The 27305-nt window shown below is 35.2% G+C and overlaps 2 protein-coding genes across 2 annotated transcripts; one reads left to right on the top strand and one right to left on the bottom strand.

The window, feature by feature from the left end:
- The first annotated feature begins 995 nt into the window (after positions 1 to 995).
- Positions 996 to 4246, top strand: LOC113782672 (sulfiredoxin, chloroplastic/mitochondrial). The gene is made up of 5 exons (XM_027328553.1): positions 996 to 1139; positions 1859 to 2013; positions 3621 to 3654; positions 3817 to 3910; positions 4033 to 4246. Exons 1-5 carry the CDS (start codon positions 1073 to 1075, stop codon positions 4046 to 4048), a joined length of 366 nt encoding a protein of 121 aa, XP_027184354.1. The 5' UTR covers positions 996 to 1072; the 3' UTR covers positions 4049 to 4246.
- Positions 4247 to 6321: 2075 nt separating this feature from the next.
- LOC113782671 (protein NAP1) lies at positions 6322 to 24643 on the bottom strand. Its single transcript, XM_027328551.1, has 24 exons — positions 24471 to 24643; positions 23529 to 23994; positions 23343 to 23417; positions 22154 to 22234; positions 21762 to 21842; positions 21520 to 21602; positions 19945 to 20029; positions 18762 to 18887; positions 18553 to 18660; positions 17880 to 17924; positions 17655 to 17797; positions 17026 to 17158; positions 15615 to 15725; positions 15405 to 15483; positions 14380 to 14573; positions 13565 to 13710; positions 13122 to 13203; positions 12870 to 12980; positions 11455 to 11580; positions 11230 to 11369; positions 11034 to 11130; positions 8781 to 9769; positions 7846 to 8058; positions 6322 to 7172 (listed from the first exon to the last, which is right to left on the bottom strand). The coding sequence occupies exons 2-24, from the start codon at positions 23943 to 23945 to the stop codon at positions 6683 to 6685; spliced, it is 4155 nt and encodes a 1384-aa protein (XP_027184352.1). The 5' UTR covers positions 23946 to 23994; positions 24471 to 24643; the 3' UTR covers positions 6322 to 6682.
- Between the last annotated feature and the right edge of the window lie 2662 nt (positions 24644 to 27305).

Genomic DNA, 27305 nt, shown 5'->3' with positions numbered 1-27305 from the left:
GGTAATAAAGCTGTTGGGTGAGAATTGAATAAAACGTGGTGGGTCCCTCTACCACGTGAACCCTGACTCCAACACCACTTTGTCTGTTAATTTGGTGGGTATAATTTAGCATCCGCTTGTGGACACCAAATGCAAAAAATGACGTGTCCAAACAAAGATTTAAAAATAAATTTTGCATACTAAATTAAGCAAAACAAATTATGCAGTCCAAACGTATCCATTATCACTTTCAACATCCCCATAGTGCCTTCAACCTGCTCAACTTTGCATGTAGCCCCAACAAAATGTCACCATTGTTCACAACCAGCATACCTTTATTACTGTTCACTCTTGGAGAGAACCCACAACTTTCATCTACTCTTGTTTCTGAATTTTAACTAGTACATTCATTGCCCATTCCATCCCTTCTTACAGGATTGCACCATGCCCAAAAGGAGTAGAATTGATCTTCACAAATGTAATACAGCCTACCTTTTGAGAGTTTGTTCGATTCCACGATCTTGATTTTTGCTCTTTTCTTGCAGAAGCACCGACACCATTCATACCTTAGATATGTCAAACCTCCTCCAAAATTTGCAGAAGTGGACATGGCGACTTCGATCTTTTCCTTAGATCTTCTCCCTTTTTCCTTTCACTCTTTGATAGCTTCAAATCTCTTCTACTCTAATATGTCACTTCAATATAGCAACTGAAGGGTAGTTTGGGAATGAAACTCAAGATCTTTTCTAAAAAATCTCGCATACCCATCATCACTTGATCGCACATCCGGTTATAGGTCAATTTCCATTTTAGTTATGAAGTTTAGGATATTTATGTGGAGGTTTCTAAACAATAGGGAGGTAAGGTGTCTTTTCGCGAAACCATAAGGGTTCCGTGTATTTTACCCTACAAGTTAAAATGCTTCACAAAAAATTGTCATAAACTCTTGTGGAATTCATGTAAATTGGTTGTGGTTTAAACATAATTAAGCAATAGTTGTGGATACCTACTTGAAATTCTAACCACTTTCTTTTATTTTCTGGTGTTCTGATTGTCTCTGCATCAGCCGGAATTCTGATAGCCAGAGTAGGAGATGGCAAACTTACTTCTGCAAGTTTCTAGCAATCTCAGGACCTTTGCTCTCTCAGCCTCCTCTAATGGTAAGTTCCGCAGTCCTTTTCTCTGAAAATTTATTGATTCTTAGCTTTTCTTGTCTCAAATTTGCACAGCATATCAGAATATTCATTTTAACCTATAGATTAAATTTTCCAAGATATTTAGCTATTCCTTTAGTTTCTTATAAAATAGGGAATGATGGGATTGCCAAGTTTTAATCTTTTAAGCCTTAGAGTTCTCTTTTTGGGTATGATAATCTTTTACCAGGACAAATAATGAAAAAATTCAAGTTCTTGTGTTGGACCCTCATGAAGTAGTTGTGGTATTATTTCCGTTATTCTGCACTGAATTTCTTGTGAAAGACTATCATCGTCGATGTAACCTAACTTCGAAAAATTGTTGATGCTAGCTTTTATTGTCAAAGTAGCCTTACTCGAGTGCAAAGTGGGATTACTCTAGTGGAAAGTGGAAAGCATTTCTCAGTTAAAGGGCGCCCCCCCCCCCCCCCCCCCCCAACAACACCAAAAAAAGGCCCATCAAAAGAAAAAAGAGTGGGATTAGGTCATTGGTACTTCTTCAACTGGGTAAAATTGGAAGGGTCATAGAATGCTAAACTGCAATAATATGTCTCAAGTATAAGTTTCAGATGTAATTTATAGAGAAATAATGGTTCAGAGGTGCAAAATTACACTAATCGAGTTTGGAATATGAATTATGTTCTACTTTTTCTGTTGTTTAGCATGTGATTGTTTTGTGGGTTCAGGTTCACCTCCTGGGGCACCTCAGTCAGGAGGACCAGCGATTTTGGAGCTTCCCCTTGATAAAATTCGAAGACCCCTTATGCGCACCAGAGCAAATGACCCACAAAAGGTGAAAGAACTCATGGACAGTATCAGTGAAATTGGCCTCCAAGTCCCTGTAAGACTATTTTTCTTATTTGTATTTTCAGAATTTAATTCCATGATTTTCTGACCAAAGTTTATAGTGAAGTTTGAATTAAAAAGTGTCAGTTTCTTTTGCTGTCCTCATTGTCTGTGTTAGTATCTCCTCATAAACATGCATTCCTATTTACCCAAATTAAGGTTGCTTATATCGATTTAAAAAATTAACCTATGACTGAAGGTGGTTTTAGAAGTTTTCAATGAGAAGCCTGTATTTAGCGAATGTAATCTCCTTGATGAAACACTTTCTGATTAAAGTTGTTCAACTTTTTGGCCTTTTGTGAATGAGAAATCATTAACCAGTTGAATCTGCTCTTAATGTGGTTCTTGTTCTTTATGGAAGATCTCAAATAATAATCAGTAGTCTTGGGGAATATGATTTGATGGGTTACTTGTCCAAAATATATTCGGAAAAGAATCTGTTTTTCCACAAAGCATTTGCAAGCAGCACTTCAATTGATTATGTTGAGATGGCCAACTGCCGATGCATAGTTGTTAATGGATTTAATCATGTCTACTTGAGATCTCAATTTTCTTGAACAGTTTACCGTACATGGAATAAACTGCATGGGGAGTTTTTATCTCCATAAAATGATCAGATTGATGATTTGATCCAGAAGGTATTTAAAATTGCAGTCTCAATAGTGAAATGGAGGACCGGTTGAAGTTGTTCTTCATTTATTCAAAGCTTTCATTTATTGGTACTTAACGGAGCCAGAGAAATATGAATGCACAAACATATAACCTGTGCAACAGCTTGAAGTTGTGTATTGTGCTATACATCACTTTAATGTGAAATTCCTTGACTCTGTTCCTATTCTAAATGCTTCAAGCCTTTTCTCATTTTTTTTTATAGACATCTCATTCATATTTAAGAAATAAGGCAGACACAGAACGCCATTTTTGAATGGTAGAGTACATATGGTAACCCGGAAAGTTAGTCAAGAAACTAGCAAACTCATATTCATTAAATGACAGCAGCAGCAACTCATGCATGAATCACTTCACTTGTGAAGTGATAAGAACTTCCATTATATTCATTTCTACTACAAGCTCTGCAACTTAATTTGTTATTAGGCAATCAATCAGCTCAAGAACCTCTGTGCTTCCTGAGTGGTTTAATATTCTTTCCGGATTAAAAGGACTGAAACACTTCAACAAAGGTATATTTATAAATTTTCTCATGGTATTTAGATGCATAAGAAGATGAATATAAGGCTTCATGCATGCATTGGCAACTAAATATAGGACTAAGGATTTCTGATAAGCAGAAATGTCGTATCTGATACAGAACCACAGCATGTGATGTACCTCTTCAAGGAGGTATCACGACTGAAAGATTTTGGTAGTCAACTTTACGTATTACTGAACATTAATAGTAACCAAAGGAAGTGTAAAAATTTGCTTTCATCCATCAATTTCATTTACTAGTTCAGGTTTTTGCTAATGAGCCACAACTATTTCCCCTGCACTAAGCATCTTCTAACTGCTGGCAGTCTCTATTTTGCTCTTCTTTTTATACTTGTTTTGTTCAATTCTAGCCTCTGGAACTTTGTGATTCTTGGTTGTACAAATTTGATGCAGATTGACGTGCTTGAGGTTGATGGAGTCTATTATGGTAAGCACGAGGCTTGAATTTCTTATATATCCAGACATTTTGGGATTCCTTGACATAGATGAATTTCCTTTAATTTGTAATTCAATCCCCACCAAAATTTATTGTAAATATTGCATTCCGTCAATTGCTTAAAGTTTCACAGTTACCTCTGAAACATGATAGGTTTCTCTGGTTGCCACCGTTACGAGGCTCATCAACGCCTAGGGCTCAAAACTATCCGTTGTAAAGTGCGTCGAGGAACCAAAGAAACTTTGAGGTTCCTTCCCATACTATCCTTTCACTTCTTGGTTTCACCATTTTTCATGTCACTGAGCAATTTGCTTAGTTTCCTTTCTGCGTAGATCATAACACAAGGTTTTGTCATCCATTTTCTCACAGGCATCACCTACGATGATGAATGCTGGTAAATTGGTCCAATAGGGCGATAATTGATGAAAGGCCTGTGTATTGTAAGTCTCATCCAAATGGAATTGTTGCAACAGGAGCAATAGTTCATGTTAGATAAAGGGATGCTGCTCTGATTCAACCTTTCACCTTTTCTGTCAATAAAAAGCATCATATATAATAGTAGAGTATGTCTAGTTCTTCCTTCTCTCGAGTTTTTCTCCTGAAAATGCATGCCAGCCCAAGGAAATGAAGGAATAGCTCAGCTTTGGAAGTATCTTCCTGTTGGTTTCAATAATTTTGGTTTAGCTTCATCGACTTTTCAGTATCTTTGTCCCATTGCTTGGAAGAAAATCGATTAAGAAGCCAAAACACAAAATTAACCAGTAACAACTCCTAAAACCTTTATACTCTGGTATCATATTCCTCACTATCAATACCTTCCTTTTCACCACGAGTTGAACTAACATTAGAAGTTGAAATTTCAAACGAGAATTTGGAAACATGGCAATGAACTAAGTATTTCTAACATCTCGACGACATAATTCGTCTCTCAAAATCTTATATTAAGAATTAATTTTTTTTTATAGTGACAGTGTATATGCTATTAATCTTGAATGAATGATAATTATGCAAAGTTTGAATTTGAAATTTAATTTTTGGACGTTATTATGGATCTAACAAAGATAGTGTATACACTATTAGTATATGGATTAATCTTCTATACATTAGCAGTGTATACACTTTTACCATTAGATGCACGACACATATGAATTTGAAACTCAAATTTTGCATTTGTGTCGTATATCCTGATAGTGTATACACCATCAATTCAATTGTATATAAGATTTACTCTTAGTATAAACGATAACTTTACGTACATGTAGATGCAATTTTTAATATGTGATCACTAATTGTGGGAAGATGGATTTTTGGCACATCATGAGTTATTTAGTTCAAATGTAAGTTAGAGGCTTAATAAGTCCATCTTTGTCTCCACTAAACTAATAAATCACAATACCATTTGGCAATTAACTTTTGATGCTGAAGATAGGTGCATAACAAATTAGAAGTAGACACTATTCATATAAATGAAAGAATTGGCCCTAAAATATAACAAAGTACATACTATAATTCATTGAACATAGTAATGAGCTCCTCCTATAGTCAAATTAGGAATAAAAATCAATGTCACGAGCAGTTGATGCATTGAGTTTTATTCTTAACTAAATAATTAACAGTCCCACATAAAAATCCAAACCCTAACATTTAACTACATAATTGATGATCACATACAAATACAATTAAATATAGCAATGTGATGTTAGATTAAGCAATAAAGCAACAAGTATTGCAAAATTAAATACTCAAATAAATAAATAAATCTTAACTTCAAGTTCTACAAAACTTAAAGTTATTGAGATCAAATCTGGATCATTTTGAGAGTTAAGAATTTTTTTTTTCTTCTTCCTCCTACCAAGTTGTTCTACAGTCTATCATTTTAGTTTTGTCTTAGACCCTTGATTAATCTTGATTATCTTCCAACTTGTTGCCTTCTTCTTTCTGTTTCTATCATTTCTTGCTTGACCTTTTTTTTCCCCTTCTAACGGAATTTCCTTCTAGTTACTGTTGCTAATTTTTTCTTTATTTCACTTTTACTCCATTCGAATTTACTTATAATTCGATAACAATTCTTATATACATTAAAATGTCGAGCCCATCTTAATTTTTTTTAATTATTTGATATTGACCCTAGTGTGTGTGTGCGTATATATGTGCGTGTGTGCGTATTTAAAGACCAAACTTGGAGTTATGTAACTTTACCAATGTATCAAACTCTTACAAGTTTAGATAATTTGCTTACTATATCTCTTTTTTGTTTTTTTTTTCAAATATAAGTGAGAGGTCTCGAACCCAAATTTCTACCCCTCGTGTCACCCAACTCATCCCTCCTCCAAAACTCTAACTATATCGAGTAATCTTACAAGATTAATTCGCATTCTAGACCTGTTTACTCAGGATTCAAATTAACCATTAAGTACCCTCTACCCACAATTTAAACTTATCAAAACAGTCATGAAACCACAATACAACAACCTAAATAGTTCAAAAATTCTAGAAATAAGCTTCAGCTAAACTAAAATTTTAGTACATCAAGATTAAAACCACCACCAGTTATAGTCATGGCTTAACAATCCTATCACATTCAACTTCCAGGATCATGTCCAGATGGTCAAACTGAAATATGAACAAAATGATATAAAAATGCCTAAGAAGATAAAATTGTACATTCTGTCTCCGATTAACCCATCAATCATATAATCGGATTAATCATCGGATTGGATATTGTGAGTATCAAGTTTTACTCTATCCATTGCCATCCCTATTTATGACAGCATACATGCCCCTGAGAAGAAAAGTAACTTGCTTTCATTTTTACATGAGGAAACAAGTATTTTATCTAGGAAACTGAAGCAATTATGCAAAGCTTACAAGAAATTGATTCATAGAGGAAAGAATCTCAACTACATATATAAGCATTCCCAAAATTGGTGTAAGCTACATGAGTAACTCTTACGCCCTGAAACAAGTGCCAACTAACAGCAGCAGATATACAAAACTTCCTATGATCAGGTTCATGTTTCTATTTGTAAGACATGGGACCAGACCTTGACACAGCAAACCTTGGCAATGGACTAGGACCTGTGCTCCCTGAGGTCGACCCTTCAACATATTTCACTTTGCGACTAGAACTATAATCCAATGGCCCAGAGCGCCGAACATTCCGATGTGGCTTATCCACGCTTCTTACACTTGTATTGCCAGTATCATAGTGTTGATCACGACTAGGGGTTGTGGATGCCTTATAATACCCTGAATCATGAACACTGGACTGAGGAGTTGAATCACCACGTGGCCTCACCACAGGAGATGCATGTGCTAATGTAGCAGGAGAATGGCGGGGAGATACACTTAGTAATGCCAGCGGTATAGAAGGAGAATTTGCATAGTACTGGCTGTAGATTGAACGAAGAATGGCATACGGGATGTGGGATTCCAGTGAGCTTCTTGGCAGGTATGTTGCCATTTCACAAAATTGGTCCAGGAAGATCAGCTTTGCAACGAGATCAGATCTATGCAGAAAGCAAATGAACTGATTTAAAGGCATCTTGCATGTTAAAATTATATATTAGCAGCAAAATCATATAAAGAGAGCGTAGATTGGTACTTTCTCCAGATACGCCCATGGTTGTGTAATAGCCAATCTAAATAAATCAGTATGACACACAAGCTTTGCAATTCTAGTACACTAAAGAAGTCTATCTTGCCAGAGAAGTTAGGCGAGCTAGGCTTGTAGACATTATACCTATAATATATAACCCCATTTTAAAGCCTATTAACCAACAAGTTCATCATTCGGACAGTATCCAAATCATGATTCATAATTTTCGTTTAGCAATTATCAAGACCAAGATCATTTGTTCTCCTCTAATACTTGGTGTGGGATAGATGAACAACCTTAAAAGCATCTGTAAATTGCAATTGCCGATTTTAATAATATGCTAAAAAGACAATTTGAAGCACTTGAAAAATACAGATTGTACACAAGACAGGCTATGTTCCTAATTTCAATTGCCCAAGTAGATATAGTAAAGAACTAGCATCAATTGACTACTATAGCTCCCCTTACCCTGAACCAATAATGCTAAAACATTCCCAGGCATTGACTTTCAGATCAGCTATTTGTAGTTCTCTACCTTTACTAGATATTTCAGGCTAGTTTTCAATTTACCAGGAAAAACTTACCTATTGTTTTCCATCCAAGAGTCAAGAACTATTCCAGCAGAAAATTTCACAAAGAGCTGCATTGTGGTCTTTATATTAGTCTCTGCTGATAACCGATTTTGATTCTCAGAATTCAGTGTCTGGTCAACATGGCCATTGGAAAAAGACTGCTTCTGTTGATATTCCCTCTCAAGTCTCACAAATTCACTTCCTGCTATTACTGCACAGATACACCTGCCAAGAAAGCCTTTCGAGTCAAAGAATCTTGAACTCAGAAACCAGAAAGTAGAAGTATTGACACATTCATTCCAGTTCCACATACACATGGGCGGCAATGTTACAAGGATTTATAGCATTTAATCATTGACCAATGCTGGTTAAGTAACCAACGTGCACAATAAACGAATTATTTGTCAAGTAAACTACAGGAACCATAGGGGGATGCATCTTTTTTTATTTTATTTTTTTTTTGTGAGCAGATTTTCTATATCATACCATACCAAAAGCACGAATATGCTGGTTTGTAGAAAATAAACTCTACAAGTTTGTGAATGTAGCAAACAAAAGAGTTCTTGACCTGTTTTTCTAGATAACCAGAAGCAGCAATTGTTCAAACACAAACAACTAATCCATGTTCACAGATCATTTTCTCTAGATTCCAAATGAATGTTAGCTCAAACTATAGTCTGAAATATCTGTAGATACTTCAGTTCTTCAACACAACAAGAGGTAGTAGGGAACAGCATCATTAAACAACTATCGCAGCAAATAAATCATCGGCACATACTTATTAACATCTTTTAGAAAACCACTGCTGCTGCTATGTCAGACAATATCAGGAGTCAAATTCTCCTGCTTGCTTTCACATGCAAAATTTTCAAGAAGCAGAACTTGACACCTTATTTCGTTTTCTGGAACACACAGTATTAGACTCGATAAAGAGGGAAAATGTTTACCTTGCCAAGCAGTGCATATTATTGTTGAAGCCTCCAGTATCAACATTGAAAGCAGTAGTGTTCCAGATATTAGATGTCATAAATGTGGCAAATAAGTATGGCAACAAATTCCATGAACCATCACTTGCACCCCCAACCTCTTCAAGTATGGATCTGATCCACTCGGAGTCATGGTCAGGGAATACATTAATGGAGTTTGCCACTCTTCTCATCCTTCTGATCTCCTTCTTCTCAGGTATATCATCAGGTAAATGCTTAGAAACTCCAGCTAGTAATGAATGTATCAATGGTGCACCTTCTTCAAGCACGGCACCAGAAGCTTCTGCCAAAAGGCCATCAAACGCGATTGCTTGCCCAGCTTGGATACAGAACCCAATCATGGTGTCCATGTCAATTTGCTTAATATTTGCTTCTCTCTCCATCCTGTCTCCAGAATGCATGCTTCCAGCAACTGCCTCCAGATTCTCACGGTTTGCTCGCAATGATGTGTCAATACAATTTAGAAGGGCAGCTGTATGCTCTTTTATCATTTGATCCAGTCGGTCAACTCCATAGCCACCAAAAATACGAATGAACGCTTTCAATTCCCTAAGATCAGTAACTGACTCAGCAAAATATCCCCCAACAGGCCTTGTGCTTTTGAAGCACCCATGCAATGGTGCAAATAGGATACCAGCACCAGATACATCCTTGACAATATTTTCTATGTACCAGTTACACACAGATTCAACAGCAGATCCAGTATGCTGCTCTGCAGGCTTTTCAAACAAGTGCAAGGAGGAAACTGGGCCAGAAAAGGTTTCAGAAAGTATAATTTCTCGAATTCCAAGTGTAAGGTCCATGCTAACATGTTGCTCTGCCAAATGGATTATAGCTGTATGTCGGTGGATAAGTGATTCTAGAACAGAAGGCCGTTGAAGATCATTGTCAGTTTTCAGCACAGCAAATAATCTTCTTTTGAAGTTCCCAAGGATGCACTCTCGCATGTACTGCAACAAAATTACAGGACGTATCAGACAGAACCCTGCAAAAGAAAGTTCTTATGCAAGGGGCAGAAAACTGTCAATATTCTCATCTGAAGAAGAATGTGGAATTGGCCTACCAACACATATTTAAATAAGTCAAATTTCAAACTGGTAACTAAAACAACCTAGACACCAAAAATGAAATGCCTATTTCTGTTTCATAACAAATTTCAAAATTGGCACCACAAAATGGTCTTTCTGTTTAATACAGTTTTCTGAAGATTATCCTTGGCAATAAGATGTACTATTAAAAGATGACCTTGGATATCTGTGTGAGAGAAAGGAAGATGCATTGTGTGGTGGAAAATGCAAAATCAAATCAAGTAACATGCAAACAGACGCGGAGATACACTCTTAGCCTCCCTCTCTCTCGTTGTATGTGTGGAAATTATGACAATGCACACTCATCATCATAGTGATACTGCAATTTGCAATAAATATTTTGAATATTATTGACCTTGTCTTTTCCTCGTTCTTTGTGGCCATAATTCTTTAGTATCCCTTCTGACTAGAAGAACAGGCTTTTGGATGTATTTCATTAGTGACCTAACAACATTGATTATTGATAACTAAAAATATCAGGCTTACAGTTAATGCAATATTCAACGAAATGATACCAAGACAAAAACCAAAATGCTACATTTCAAATTACTCTTCCAATCTGTCTTAGTACCATTGCATTCTGAATCAACTAACCCCATTTGGAATTTCTTTCCTTTTGTTTTTTTTTCTCTTTCTTTTTTACCTGTGAATATCTACACTGCCATCAAATGTTCAGGGTATTTTACTGGCCACAGTACATATTTATTTTCCTGATGGTTTTTCAACCTCATTGCTTTCTCTCTTCTGATGATTAATGGTGCCGGTTGAAGCCTTCATCACAATGTACTTCAGTTTATTCCGTAATTGTCTTTTCCCTTTGTGAGAGCATGAGAGAAGGGGGGGGGGGGTCATTGGTATGGTTTCCAGGGTCAATCAGTGAAAGGTGCAACTAATTTTGAAACTAGAAATAGTTACTCATTCAAAAACTTTTGCAGGATTAATAAGTACGCAATTTTAGGCAATAATTATCATGACCTACAAGGTAAGCTATTCAAATGACCACAAACCAGAATACTTGGTATTTTAGAGAGTATAATAAAAAGGAAAATGATGTTTTCATCAGACATGTTATTGCAGCTGCAAGCAACTTTTCTAATGAGCAAAGCAGAGAGTGTGAATGGCATACCTCCCTCAGAACAAAAACATGGTTTAGAACACAGATAGGCTCCATGTCATTTAAGACTGAGCAAAGATTTGTTAACCTCTGCATTGCTGCTTCTAGCCTGTCATTAAAATAAAGTTAAACAAACTAATATTTTCATAAAACTAAGACTCCTTTACATGAGAAAGGATAAGTTGCATATTAAACCATAATGCCATACATTTTTATAGATTCACTGTTGGCAGGGTAGCTCTCAAAGCCAGGAAAATGAAAACCAGAAACAGGTTTTGGAGACTTAAATGATTGACTGGAAAGTCTGGATGTCAAATTCATGAGATTTGCTGCCTGCTCTGGAAGAAGCTGAAATTTTCAATAAATTTAGCCTTCAGCGCAAAAGGACCTTTTATTTCCCAAGAAGCAATTAAAACCGAGAAAGAATAACAACCTGCATTTCTAGAGAGCCAAATCCTCCTTCAGAGTCAAGAATGTTGATTAACCCCTCTAGTCCTCCCATGATGGATTCAATAAGGGATTCAACATACAGAACTGCATCACGACCAATTTTTGTTACCTGTATCAATGAATAAGCTCGTTTTTTTGGCTTATGGTTAATTTAAACTGATGGACAAGATGCAAAGTAGTAGATAAATGCTTCATTGGTGTAGGTTTGGCATATGGCAGAAACTTCAGTGCAACTAAGCATTCTCCCACTAATATATATATATGGAGAACAGAAAATGGGCTGTAAAAAGTCAAGCATAATAGCAAGTATGTCATTGAGTAATGTTTTGTCACATCACAAAAGGCAAGAAAACTGGGTTTATAAACATAACTATGGCAAGCACAAAAGGAGATGCACATGCGACATAGCAACTGTATCTCAATTTCAATAAGGTCAAAACAATACAGCAAGAAAAGGACTGGAGAAATGCAGGGAGATTATAACCAGGACAAGTTTTTATGCATAAAATATGCAACTGTTCTTCCAAAAATGTTCATTCAATTTAGCAACATCTTCTAGCACCAGGTTAACAAGTTCACCTGCTACTGTAAACTACAAATTTCAGTCACAGAAGACTGAAGTTTCCTCTCATGTGCTCACTTACTATTGATTTATATAAGGTCTAAACAAGTTAACTTCCTAAGCAAGCCAGACGTTAGCTAATGCAATTGTAAGGACTTCCTTCATTGGCTTGTGGTTCAAGGTTAGTGGATTTGCAGTTGCTATCAAAAAATTATAATGTTAGGGCAGGTCAATGTGACTCAGTGAATAGATGTCTGGATTCCCAAATTCAGTAGATAATAGGAATTGACAACAAATAGATGTTTTAATGAGAATAGTTATCATACTTCCCCAAATTATAGAAGATTGATAAGCAAAGATTAGCCTAAAGATCATTTCCAAAGGCCAAATTGAAACTTTGAGCAACACTACTTTGGCTAATAATTTGGATAAGCAAAAGAAGAAGAGTGCAACCAAGTGAAAGTTGAACATTTAGACATTAACAAACTTCCCTGGTGTGCTATCTATGAATATATGAAGAAAGAAAATACAAGAAGTACCAAGAATTCTAGATGAAAAATTTTGATCGGAGTTAAAGTGATGAATAGAGTAAGGTAGAAGGATAAAAATAATCAAACTTATTTGGTTCCCTAGTAGTTACTGCTTATTTGTCTTTTTACAGATTGCAGTTTTTGGGCTAATGAAGACAAAGCAATTATCACTTAATGTCAATAACATTATTATAGGCACAGAACCACAGTAGGAGTGATAAGGAGACCACCCATGCTCGAGCAAGCAGTTTATGACAAGTGCAAATGTGCGGATGCATCTATACAGTTGAATTAGTAATTAACCACCTCTTCAGAAACAATTGGAGAAGCACATTCTGGGAAGCTGCTGGCAACACCAAGCCATGCGCAGCAATGTTGTGGACGCCCCTCGGGCCCAAACATGGTGTTCCGGAAAACCTGCATCACACTTCAAGTAAGGAAGGAATTCTGCATGTTTAATACCAGTAATAAGAAACATATTGAGGACAATTGTGTCATTCCAGAGAGAGAGAGAGAGAGAGAGATGGCACAACTGGTACAGGAACAGTCACAACTTACCGTTGTTAGGTGCTGGTGATAAAAATATAGTTTCTTCAGACTCCCATGTTTTGACAACTGAGATTCAAGTTCATCAACACATCTGCCTTGACAAAAATGATTTTCATTAAATACAAATCTTGCACTAAGTTATCAGAACAAAACGAACTTCTTGCATAACCAAGTAATGCGAATTCTTTATTGAACCAAGATTGCGGTGAAAAGACGATAATTACTAAAGCGACTCAGAGTTTAAGTAAACTATTGTCACTTGAATACAATAAGGTGGTAATTTCAACACAATCATTAAGATGATAGGCATTCGGGTATCAAATGGAAAAAATAAATAAATAAAACCTGAAATATTCTGTTTTGAAAAACAAAATCTATACATTGTTGAGAATAAGCATGCATAAGAGCAAAAAAACTAATAAACAATAGGTAATTATGCTAACGGCAGGTACCTAGACCAATTATAAGCAGCATTTCCTTCTGACAGTAATCCCTCCTTTCCAGTGGATACAGTAGCTTTTTCCAAATGTCTAATGTTAATAGATGACCGAGCAGAAGTAACAATCATCAATATTGATAACCAATCCTTCCGCAATTCCTGATACACAACAAAACACTGTTTTTAAGACAAGACAGATTGACAGTAACACAAACTGCAATCCCTAAAACAGTAAAAACAAGAACACGTGAAAAGAAAGATGTCATTTAATCATTAAGAGTGTCTCAGGAAAAGGCCTGCTTATTGAAAAACACAATGTAAATATCTCTTCACCCAGATCATTGCTCAAGAAAAGTCATAAATCTTAAAATCCACATGCTACATGAAACAGAGAAAACCCATACTCTCAAAAAACCTAGACATCTTCTGAAGCAGATAAGCCTTGTACTAAGAACCACTGCATATATATCACTTCACATCTAAGAACTACATCAGCAGAAGAACAATCATATGACAAAAATCTCGTACTAATTCATGAGTCATGACCATAGTGCTAATTTCATATCCATGAGTACTGAGATGTTGGTAAGCATAAGATAGCCAAACAACAAAAGAATAATGTTTTCACTACATATTAGAGATAGGGATATAGGGATACAGAAGCACAGCTTTAATTCAACTCTTGCGACACACTCCAATGGATAAGGACCTATCTGTTTACAATCTTATCAAAGACGCAAGCTGGCCGCTCCAGCAGGAACATTATGAATCAGATGCCACAATTGATAATATCTAATTGAAACAAGGAGCATATCAAAAGGTCCTTACAGATAAATCACAAGTGATGGCAGATATATTTTCACCCTGTGGCTTCGGTATGTTTTCAAGGTGCTGAACAATCTTCTGGAAGAGTCCTTTCAAGGTTGCATCGAGGTCAAGTGCTACCATTCCAGGTGTTCCCAGAAGAAAACGAATTCTACCAGCACCTGATGACAGGAATGACAAGGCATAGCCTCTAATAGCTGGAAATAGTGACAAGGATTAACGGTTCAGTCATCAAGACAAATAGAATAAAAACATCCGCCTAATTATTTGCATGATTATAAAAGATATTGTGCTATATTTGACTCTTGAATATATGCAAAAAGAATATAAACCAAGGTAATATGCATAAGAACTAGAGGAGTTAATTCTCACAAACCATCCCCCTTAAATAGGTGTCAGAAAGTGAAACATGGCGCTCACAGAACGATTAAGTCTTCTTTTTGGTATAAAAGTTGATCGATCCCAAAAAAAAAAGGTAAAGACATGGTCCTAGCATCAGCACCACAGGAGTGAGATTCGTAATCTCTATTAAAGCTGTGCATAAAGACTACAGGGTTTTATGAAGTGGCAAAAGTAATACCAATCTTCCCTATTTTATAAGTAACAAGAGTAGACACAGCTCACTAGTAACAAAATTAGGTTTCAAAATATATCAGAATGATGACCCCCTGTTCGTTGTGAGCTTGTGCAAGTGATGAGTTTGATATACTACATATAACTTATGAAGCACTAGTATCCTCAAACTAGCTATATCTCAATTGGTGAACAACTGCAGCAGAATGCACAGACCACTAGGCAAGGGTAAAAGCATTTGGAGGTTTTACATTCACCACAAAAGTGTGTAAAATTGACCATATAAGATACAATGCAAAATCTCCACCCTCTTTGAAAATTGGAATAAGTTCCACCACCCCTGTTGAAAATTTTCCCCAAAATATAATGGGGTGGCGCAGTGGAGCAACTACCTAAAAACATTTTGTTGAACTACATGTCGATATGAAACTGATCTGATTATGAGTCAATCTAACCTGCAATATATTTGCGAACTAGACAACAAAGGCGGTCCATTCCATCTAATAAGAACCCAATAGTTGGATCATTTGGATCCTGTCACATCAACAAAACAGTAGTCCAGAGTAAGCCCTTCAAACAGGCAAGTTAATAACAAGTATCAGAGATTACATTGTAAACCTGTAATGCTAACAGACAAGTTAATTGCATGCAAAAGCATTTCTTACAATTTCTACTGGCACCATTCGACCAGCTTTTGATCTTGGTGATGCTACTCCAACATGTTGGAAATACCATAACACCTCACTTTGAGCGAAGGCCAATGCAGAGAATACCATCTACAGTAATCAGCAAATGTTAATAGTAACCAATGACTTAAGGATGACACAGCAGTAGAAGACAAGCATATAAAATTCCAGTAGCGTCTCTATCCTAGCATAAGCCAGAGTCAGTCAGTAGACAGGTATGCAGCATGGATGATTGACTAAAACATAATGTACAAGTTAAAACCAAATTCCAGGTATTAGTATAAATTAGGTAGTGTATTTGACAGTGCCTTGATATTGTGACATACTAATATACACACCTGCATTTGCAAATAAATGTCCTACTTTTCTAGAATGAATAGATGTTACTCTAAAAGACACAAAGATTCCATTTGCATCTCCTTCTGCATGTGGATGTTATAACAATTTGCAATGTAACTTGTATCGCATAGGATTCCAACTTTCTCATAATACAGGCAGATACTTTCCACTTGCCTTCATCACATTGCATATTGATTAGTTAAAATAGGATCTTTAAGTTAAAAAAAAAAAAAAAGTGGTGCTGTTGCATAGTATAAGTGAATAAAGGTATTTAAGGTAATTAGCCATAACATATGTGCATCATAAATTTAGGTTAGGATTAAATGGGGATGAAAAAAAAAAAAGAAAAAGAATCAAGTAAGCAATTTTAGCATTGCACAGCTCCAAATGGGTGCCATATTACCATGTTGTTTGAAGGAAAACAGAGAACTTTCTTTCAACTACTGGATAAGTATGCTTATTGAAAAAAAAAAATTGATTTGCTTTCTGTTTTTATTCACTGATTTTATTCTACCAAATTAGAAACTGCCATCCTGTTGACCTACTATAATGTTCTTTATAGAAAAAGAGCACCCCACAATCATACTTTATCTGTTTATTTTTCTTCTTAGAGAAAGTCAAGACAAAAAGGCTCTAAAATTCCTACACCACACTCTTCTAATGACTTTGTACTTCCAGGCTCCATGATAGCAATCATTCCCGTCAAAAGTCAAGGTAAAGAATGATTCAATACCCTGTTGGGCATAAACTTCTAAGCTCAGCTTATACACAGAATCAGAAGTAGTTGATTAGCAAGCAAAGGCACACAATTCATCTTTGTTTCTCCAACTACCCTATTTGAACAATATTCTTCTCCAACAAACAAGCAACTCTTTTCTTCATCTTCACTCTGACAATCATGATGTCTTATTCTAGGCAATTTTTTTCCGACTTTTGAGAAAATTTACTAAAATACTGGAAGCTTCTAACGTCCATAATTTTGTATAAGCATTCAATAAAGGCCTAACAATTTTCAGAAACGCTGGAAGCAAAATCTTGATACTTAAAGTACCTGAATATTAGGAGCTAACAAGCTTGGTTGATCTGTGAAAAAAAGAACCATTCTTCCAATCTCTTGCTTCAATAGTATTCTTCGCTCATGGTGTATTACATCACAGGAAAATATCGCTTGCTCGTGTACCTCACTATGGCAATCAAACAAGCAAGTTAATTTTAACAGCTGAGGTGCTACATAACCATTAAAGTTTATTTTCAGTGTGCCCTATAACCACCAAGATGCAATGCATATCTGTCCCAACTTTTAAACATCTTTTTAATTTCTTAATTTCACAATTACATACATTTAATTGATGGAAATATTGACTCTAAACACAAACTAATTATGAATATCAAATTTATCGATTTAGTGCAGTCAATCAGTGCAAGGATTCTGAAGTTTCATTAAGGATAATGTCTTTCCCATATCCAAAGAAGTAAGAAACTTGGGGTTTTGTAGCATCTAGAATTTGGAAAAGTTTAGCTGCGGCCCCCTTCAATTGTGTTCCTGTATATGAATTCATTTCCTAGTCATATATAATTTGCCAATTGCAGACTATATGCCCATTTTAGAATCCTGTTACTTGAAAAATAGGCAACAGGAAAAACATTTAGAAAATTAAATTCCATTTCTGAGGTAAGTACCTTATCATTTTCTCAACCTGCTTTGCAACACTATACTCCAGATCTGCCTCTTTCTGTCTCGTCCGTCCAGACTTAGCCATCTTCTTGGATTCCAATATCCGTGGTAAAACATACAACTGATAATCCTCATGCAACAATATGTACTGAACATTTAATAGACAGGCAGATATTAGCCTCCATCAAATAATATTTTCAATTGTAATACCAATTATGGACGGAACTGACCTCATCCCTAAATAAAGTAAGAACCAGGTTTTCCTTCAGCACAACCTGAAAGATACCTCAGAACACAGATAGCAAAATCGAAATATTAGCAATATCAGCAAAATAATATTCAGAAAGTTCAAGACCAGTAATTAATGCAAACTCATGTAATAAACCTTAATATCTATGAAGATGGTCAACCATTATTATGAGATCTATTTCCTCTCAAAGAGTAACTTTGCACTATCAGATCATAAAGGTCTTGATTCTGAAGTTCCTGAGGCGCATTTTCAAATAGAACCTCCAAAAAGAAGATGAAAATTGAAGGCAAGGGACAAGATTTTGGACAGTGTCTAAACAAAAAAGTTCTTGATCAAAGGAAGAAAGAATATCCAACAATCAAATTGCATTTTATCAAGCTTTTGCCTTTTCCCATCACACTTCTCGTTATAAAAAGTGTACCCTCCTCTATTTTGTTCTTCTGCACAAATATGGTCTGCATATGATGTCCCAGACATTCAAATCCATTTATGCACACATGTAATGTGTTATGGTTTCATAAGTTAAAACTATGCCACATAACTATGGAAACAACATCCTAACTACGGAAATGTTACCATGCAAATACTTCAGAAAATCTTTTGACTCATTACCAACAAAAAGGAGAGAGAACATGGCAGTGCTTGGAATATACCAGCGCAATGTCTATGCTGGTTACTCGGAGAAGCTCATCAGGACAAACAAGATAACCAAACAGAACCCATTCTCGATAAGCAGTAACATTTGCCAAGTCTTGAGCCCTCTATAGATAACAATAGAAAATTCTAATTACAGCCAGAGAGTGAGAAAAAGCAACATGAAATTACTAATAATACCCAAAGTAAATGAATTAACAGTCATTACCATGGGATGTGCAGAGTTGGTGAGTATGTCAGGATATCGAGGGTGAAATGGACTGAGAAAACCCTCATTCCTCAGCTTCCTTGTATCCATAGATAAAAATATTATGGGACCAATGGCCTCTAGAACCTGGCAAGAATAATGGTAAAAATTGAACAAAATGTCAGAGTAACCAGTAATCCAAATTTACGAAGATCAAGCAGATTTTGTAATACAGGAATACAAAATTCTAATACAGGCATAGTAGCAAAATCTACAGTTACAGTGAGAAACAAGAGTAGTTAATTTGGGGCTTTTTGAAATCATGTTAAAAAGTTCCATATAATGCACAGCAAGCAGATTTACTAAAATCACATATTCACTTTTAGTCCCAATAAAACACAAACTTAAATGGCAAACAGAGATCCTTCTTTGTAAATAGAAAAATACAGTAAACAGGGTTCTAAGTGCAAAATTTCTAGTCTCCCACTATAGTAGAAACATCTAAAAAGCAAAAAACCAACACTGTACAAAAGTTGTAAAGAGGATGAGAAAGGTAGAGAATCAATAAAATTCACCTTAAAGGAATAAATAAATGATCAGCTAAAATTTTCCCAAAGATCCCACAACTTAGCCAAGACGGCCAAAGTTGAGCCAAATTCTGGAACTGGCAGAAATTTTCAGGTACTTTGAATGATACAAACTACTATGGCAAAGATAAAATTTGCCCAACACAATGTTCCAGCAGCTAGAGGCAGGAACTAAACCAATTTTATACTGAAATTTTGTGTTAAGGGGAATACAAAGTCCTTGTAGCCACCCAATAGGCTGACTAAACACAAGTATTGTCAAAGCATCCGCATGCACAACATAATTCGCCTTGTCATAGGATGTTGACAAAGAATCACTGTTTTCATTAAGCAGATAAACATTTGGTGACAAGTTGGTTGGCAGGTTGCAGAAGCAAAATTGCGTGCTTCCCACCTTTCTCAAATTTCACACTACATACTTCAAATGCACGAGTTTGACCAGACAAGACAAAAAGTATAGAATGGTAGAACAAAAGATTTTTCATGATATAAAAATGTGGGGGAGTCTAAATAGGGCAAAACTTTTTGAAGAAATCACGCAGCTGCAATAAACTGAGAAAGAGAAGTTCAGTATAACACCATTTATCAGTAAGAGCTAGAGATAATAAGAATATGACCTCTCCAATTCGAGGGCTCACAAAATTCAGGTCTTCATGTAACCCCTTCAATGGTGGATCATAAGAGTCTACAAATTGAAGCAACCTGTCATTCAGTACAAAGGAAAATCAGCTGTCAATAATTCTTGATAGTGCAAATGGAATAGATAAATTATGCAATTATAATCACAAGCTCAACTTTCATAGCATATGACATTGGTAAATAACAATTTACAAGCAATGGCACTCCATGCATTCTGAATCAGTACTAGAAACACATTGTTTATCTTACAAATAGCTAATCTTACCATACACATGCTTTAGCCTATTGGATAATATACTTTTTCTTGATTATTTGATTTGATAAAAGTATTAAAAAAAATGAAATAGAAGCACTAGGGCCCATACATCTACAGTGGAATTTACATTAGTTGCTCGTTGTGCTATCATTAGCTACTGAACACATAACTATGATTAATCAGAGTGGTATACTAACCAAAGTAAACCATGATGTAAAACACTTAAATTCAAATTGTCTAAATGACACCACTGATGACCTCTTACACTAAGCCCCCCATGTCACCAAATGATATGGGGTCAATAAGTATTTGGCATGCATGCAAACTCACTCAGCATTAGCGACAGTACTTGACGAGGCTACGCACACTCAGCTGCAGTATAAATTTTCTTTTCTGCAGCTCAATTGCTAGGGAAAAAGTAGAAGTCATATCAGCCATTCCAAATGTGTTACTTTTTAAACGTGAGAGTGGTTATTCTTTAACTTACCCTTTAAATCCTCGTGTGAGGGCCAAAATAATTTCACCAATAGAGTATGCACCAACTCCAAAATGTGTCCTCTTTTAATTTTCAATTGACATCAGATAACATTGACACCTATTTCCTCACCCTCTTTTTGTCGTAATTGCAAAACCGGGGTGCAATGTTTCAGGCTTCATAGGACATCAATGAGTGGATTTGAGCTATAAGGACCACAGGACATCATTAATTGGATACAAGATACAAGGTAAACAATATTCTCATCTTATAAAGCCTTTTAATTGGTATTTGTATAACTAATTGTCTGATTGCTTTGTAATGTTGTATCCCAATACTTCACTTTGATCATTTTCCTCTTTGCTGAAGGTGCAACTCCATGTATTATCCAATCTTCGTCCCCTTAATTATTGTTACTAGCTAGTTTCAGTTCACTTTGTTACCATCATCTTTAAATATTAACACAGTCAGCCATTTGAACTGATAGTACTATTGCCTTTTAGAATGGATTCTCAATAACTCAAATATACATTAGTATAAAATTAGTAATTTGTAAGCAAGTACATAAACAATTGCAATATTGCAAGTTCAATATTAAGTAACAATTGTATAGCAAAGCAGGCAGTAGCCATGCCCAGAAAAAAAACTGAGGTTTCATGGAGAAAAGAAATGTTATTAATCCATAATGATCAACCATGGACGGAAGAAACGTAGTATAAAGAATGAAAGAACAAAAGATGCATTAAGCCATAAATAACGTAAAAATAGTCAAATCAGTAACAAAATTATTCACAAGACAAAAACGGCATATTATAATCTCACCGATGATAAAAATCACAGTCTCGGTCATTTCTTGACATTGCATGCAAAAGATTATAAGTTTGCAGCATCATTTTTCTTGGTATCTGTAATAAAGAACAAATAACAAGGTTAATGGCATCATATTTGGTAACAAATAGCAAGGACATATACTGTATGATTGACATATTAATTACAATACGAGTTAAAATCTAAACTGGAAAGATAGTTAAAACAAGAATGAATATTTGAAGTGTGAACCTTACCTTCTCAGACAAGAGATTGACACGAACAAATGAACAAAATAGGTCCATGAATGCGTGCAATATAAGAAAGTTCTGATGGGGCTGCATGAGAAGTGACCAAACCATTAGATATTCGAGGTTTAATAATGAAACAGTCATAACTATAACAAACATCAATTTGTTCACTAGGATAATCATGTGTAAAATTTTTTTTTCTTAATTTGGTAATTTAGTGACTGCAAAATAAATGATAATATGTAATGGCAGGACCATTATCACAGATAAAAAGCAAGATTAACAGAGACATTTTTAAAGGAGGTACCAAGACGACAAACAACACCATTTTCAACAATAATTGAAAAGCCACCCCAGTAGAATCTCATGGAAACTATGACAATGGAATGATCACTCACCAATAGGGTAATCACTGTACTACTGAGATCCAATATGAGCCGTAAAGCTTGTTCTCGAAATCCCATCAGGTCATGAAGCAGCTGAAGAAATTTAGGTAGTAAGTCTTTTTGACTTTCAAACCACAAACTTTATGTGAAATATCTTGCAATTGCATGAGCAGATTTGAGAACAAGATAACACACACATGCCAAAGGGGAAAAACAAATCTATTTCCTTCCATCTTCCACCTCAAACATCACAAAATGAAATAATGAAACAAAGAAGATAAAAACTTTTCGGGAAAGCATCAATACTTTTGAATAATCCTTAAAGCGGATACTTTCCAACTGAAATGGGTAAGGTAATGAGAGATCTTTCCCTTGTAACTTGACGATTATCATCTAATCTATTCCTATTACTTGCTTAATGTGATTTGCACGGTGCCCCTTCTTTTACCTATCAATAATATGCCACTTCTCCTTTAGCTACACTTCCTGGCTATATCAAATGTATTGACACCATCTTAATCTATATTTTCTTAATTTACCCTACTTTAACCATCTTTATGATGTGTTCATTTCCAACTATAGCATTCCAGGTTTACTACACTTACTTTATCTTCTCTCCGCATAAAGAAACTTAATCTCAACAGTTTAAAATTCTACCAACATGCTCCCTCCTTTTCAGTGTTGATCACTTCTCTGACTGAGAAAATCATGCTTATTTTACCTTAGTCATTAATTCATTCGTAAAATTAAGAAAATCTATGTCTTTCATCCAAAAGAAAAATCTGAGACATGCACCTCAAAAAGAAAAAGTAGCCACTGTAGTGTCATGGGCTACCATATGGTTAAGGAGTAACTTGCTTCATTATCAATCTCAAGGACTTAAAAAATACCCCCACTTATAAAGTAAAATAAAGTACCTATCTCACTATCCTCATTTAAAATCCTACATTCTTAGCATACATAAGAAAATGAACATAACACGTCCATGTTTAAAGCAATCATGTCAAATAGAAAAAAGATATCAGAGAGTCTTAGTTCAATTTTGAAAAAAACCAACAGAATTGTTCTTGTGCAGTGAAGAATGAAAGATGCTTCATAAGTTAATCAAGGTGACGGAACATATATAACTGAAATGATGTGCCAGTTTTTGTGGACATATAAGTGGTTGAAAGCAACCAAAGTGAAACAGTTGCCCTTTTACCTGAATCCATGGTTCCAAACTTTGTAAATGAACTTCAGCTCCATCATTCATAGCATCCAAAGCAGCCTTATCAACCTACACCCAAGTCCCCATCATCAATAATGTAAATATTCAAACATCACTCAATCACCAATAATAAGACACCAAGTCCTTTACAGTATGCAAAATAAAATGTCAAACTCGTACTCGCTCAAGCTGTAGTCGGCTGTGGTGCTCAGGAAACTTCTTGGCGACCAACACACAAATCTTCGGATGGTTAGGGAACACGCCTGACTTCCAAAATGCTTCTGAATATGCATGACTAACAACATCAGGGTAATCCAAAATCTGATTCAACCTATACATCTTGGCCATCAAACCTTCAGCAACTTGAGTGAGCTGGTAAACCCACCGCAAGTTCAATCCCTTTGCACTCAATCCAATCGACCCCTGAACCGATCCTTCAGGCACCCCATTTGAGTTCCCTCTAGAAGCTTTAAAGGCCACATCTTGACCCAAGTACTCTGTCCACCTCGATGGACCTTCCGATTCCCTTGCCCTCAAAGAAGTGGGCGAGGATGACAGTTCGTCTTCTTCTGAATAGTGTTGCCTAGACTTTGCCATTTTTTGCGCTCATATGCAAAGTTTTAGACCCAATTATTTACCCCCTTTTCTGTGCAAATAAAACATGGGATTTTCAATGCCATATAAAATCTCCCAGCATCTTGAATATTTTGCATAGTCCATCAAATTTTATGGTCCTTACCATCAACTTACCTATTAAATTCTTCCTTCCTCCCCCACCCCCAAAAAAAAAAAAAAAATTCAATCACATGTAGCCATACTCAATTCACAAGTCCCAAAAAATCCTTTCTAATTCTAATCCATCCCAGTTTGAACTTTAATCCTAAAGGAATGACGATTGGAAAAAGGGAAAATTTTTATCGGCAACAATTTTCTTCCCCACAAGTTCTTCCTACAGACAAAATGTCACTGCATTCAAATTTTTCAACGTAATTTCAGTATCACAAGTTGAACTGAACCATAAAATCCAGTCAATTAGCAAACTAGAAAACAACATATCCTACAACAGTTACAATTAAAGAATTGAAGTAGAAGCAGAAAAGGGGGAGTGGTAGCAGAAGTTACCGCTGATAAATGAGAACTAGATATATAAGTTTTCTTCTACCCAGAAGGCATTGGAGTTAATGATCAGAGCTGGAAGTGTCAGATCTGAGAAGTGAAATTCAGCTCCAATTCGGAATTTTCAGTAGCATTTCAACAACTGCTGTTCAAGTTCTTCTTCTACTTGGGGAGATGAAGTAAAGAAGAGAGAGAAGGGGCCACGGAGGACTTTTCATTTCTTTTTGTTTGTTTTTTTGGGTTTTTTTTTTTAGCTTTTTACGCCCTTTTTGCGGGTTGTTTGTCTGAGAGCAGAGAACGGAAAACTCGCGAGCACGACAATAGGACTACTCCACTACTAAAGGTCCACTAAAGTCGTGCTCTGTCATTTTAAATTTAAGATATATTATAACATATATCACGTACTATAATATTCCATTTGATTCAAAATGAAAATTTTTTTTTCTAAGGTTATAAATTAGTTTTTTTCTACATTAGTGTAAAAAATTCTTTTTAGACGAACACGTGTAAATGCATGATATTCATTCAGATTTTATTGGTTTTATAGTTTTTTTTTTATAGTCTAAGAATTCGACGTTATTTTTGTTTGTGATTTTTGAAAGCAATAGTGAATAGACAATGTATAAATTGGAATAAAAAAGTAAATAATACAAAAAAAAGTAAATAATACAAAGCTAATATTCATATTTTATTTTGCGAACGTCTTTCCATCTTTTCCTTTTTCTTTTGCTCTTTTTTTGTGACGGGTGAAAACTCGCAGTTTAAAATTTAAATTGTTATTACAAATAACACGATGATAATGGATGTAACTTTTTGGGATTTTTTTTTTATCAAATACTGTTGTAGTTTCTTTTTAAACTCCGTACCCTTTCACTCGATTTGAAAATATTTTTACTTTTGTCACATGAATTTTGAAAAGTATTTTTCGAAATTCACATAAAATTCGAGAAATTTGACGATAAAAACAAAAATCTCCCTTCTTCTTATTACCCTCAAAATTTGTTCTTGTTCACATGTAAAACAAGCTTGATAGGCTTCTTGAGGCAGTCGTACATCATAGCTAATGCGGCTTAAATAATCAACACAAAATAATCATTTGCCTTCATTGAGATAAATAGTCCAAACATTTGTGCGATTCAATAGTACCCCTGACCATTCGATAAAAAACAAATTTTCAATGATGATTTTGTTGGTCAACAGATTTTATTCAAAAATTCCTAAAAAAAAAAAAAAAAACTCGATCGATGCTCGAAAAATATATGCAGTAAAACCTCGATAAATTAATAATCTTGAAATCATACAAATCTATTAATTTAAAAGGGTATTAATTAATCGATTAATATTTTTTTTTCCGATTTGTAGTGGAAATCGCATCATATACTTGTAAAGTTGACCTCACTGAAATCCAAATACAAGTCATTATCTTGTTAATGACTTCCTAAAGGTGATTCTTATTGCATGTTTGAGATAATTATCTAATCAAATTTACCAAATGATGGTAATTATATTATTGTCATACTCCTAATTTTCTCAATTGAGGCAGTTGACTAATGAAGGATCTTTTTTAGACACTTACAATATTACATCCAAAACATTGAGCTCCCAACATATTCTTGCAGCTTTTGTGTTTACTCATCTCAACTGAAAATTCATTTGCATGTGTACATGCACATATCTAATATGTCCTCTTTGGGTAGTCATGATAACAAGTTTGGAGAGTTTTTCATTATTAGTTAAGGAGTCACACATATTGTCCTTGAAGTCAAAATACCACATTCAAGTGGGGGGAAAAAAGGGAGAGTCATTCATAATATTACATGAGAAGAAGTTACCTTAATGAAGTAAAAGGTAGATCTTGCAAATTGGTTAATCATTGCTTCAACAAGATATAATTCCACAAAAAAAAAAAATGAAAAGCAAAGTCTTGTTTTAGAGGGTCCTGCCTTGTTCGGATTGTAATTTTTTCTCAAAAAATTTTTACATTTTTCGTGAACTATTTCCTAATTACCTTTTTACCTCACATACATCGAGTTGTTACAGTAAATTTTTCTACCAAAAAAAAAACTTCAAAAAATAACAATCCAAACGGGAAATTTCTATTTTTCCTACTATCAAAGCCCCACAACCATACTCAGCCAATTAACCAATAACAGATATCTAATTGCATCTAATTTTTTTGAGTTGGTAGGGGTCTACTCCTAATCCTCACTAATCATGGCTGTCTAAATTTATTAATAAATGGGCAGGTAATACAAGTAGAATAATCTTTAATAATGTACATAAGAAACCCAAGAAAAAAAAAGCATTAAAAGTTGTCATAATAAGGTATTGTGATATTAATCCAATGTGAAACATTTTTCTATGGAAGAAAAGATATATAAGTGCGCAGCACTGTGAGCGTATTTTAGAAGGCTGTGATATGATATGGAGGACATACTTAACTTTGACAGTAAGCTAACATCATTATCTCTATACTACTGCTGCTGCTGAGACTGCTCCAATAGGGCGCTGCTGTACAGCTAAAATTATGCATGTTACTAAGTTTTAGTTTAGTTTATAGACATGCAAATCTTCTCAAATCTGAGCATCATAAGAAATTCAGTACAAGAGAAAAACATGAACAAGACTGTGAAGAGACAGTAGTGGTAGATTTGAGAGAGTTTCGAGAAGAGTGCTATATTGGATGTAAACAATGTGTTTTTTGATAGATTCATCTATGTTTTACAACAATGATTAAAGGGTTTTTTTTGGTTAAGCAGTTTGTTGGAGTTCTGCATTTCTTCTATGTTTTGTTCTATTGAAAGCCTACAGAACCAGAAAATTTATACTTTGGAGCCATTT

This window comes from Coffea eugenioides, chromosome 9 (genome assembly GCF_003713205.1).
Source record: "Coffea eugenioides isolate CCC68of chromosome 9, Ceug_1.0, whole genome shotgun sequence".
Taxonomy (NCBI): Eukaryota; Viridiplantae; Streptophyta; class Magnoliopsida; order Gentianales; family Rubiaceae; genus Coffea; species Coffea eugenioides.
The sequence above is the reverse complement of the archived record's forward strand: the minus strand, read 5'-3'. Positions and strand labels throughout refer to the sequence as shown.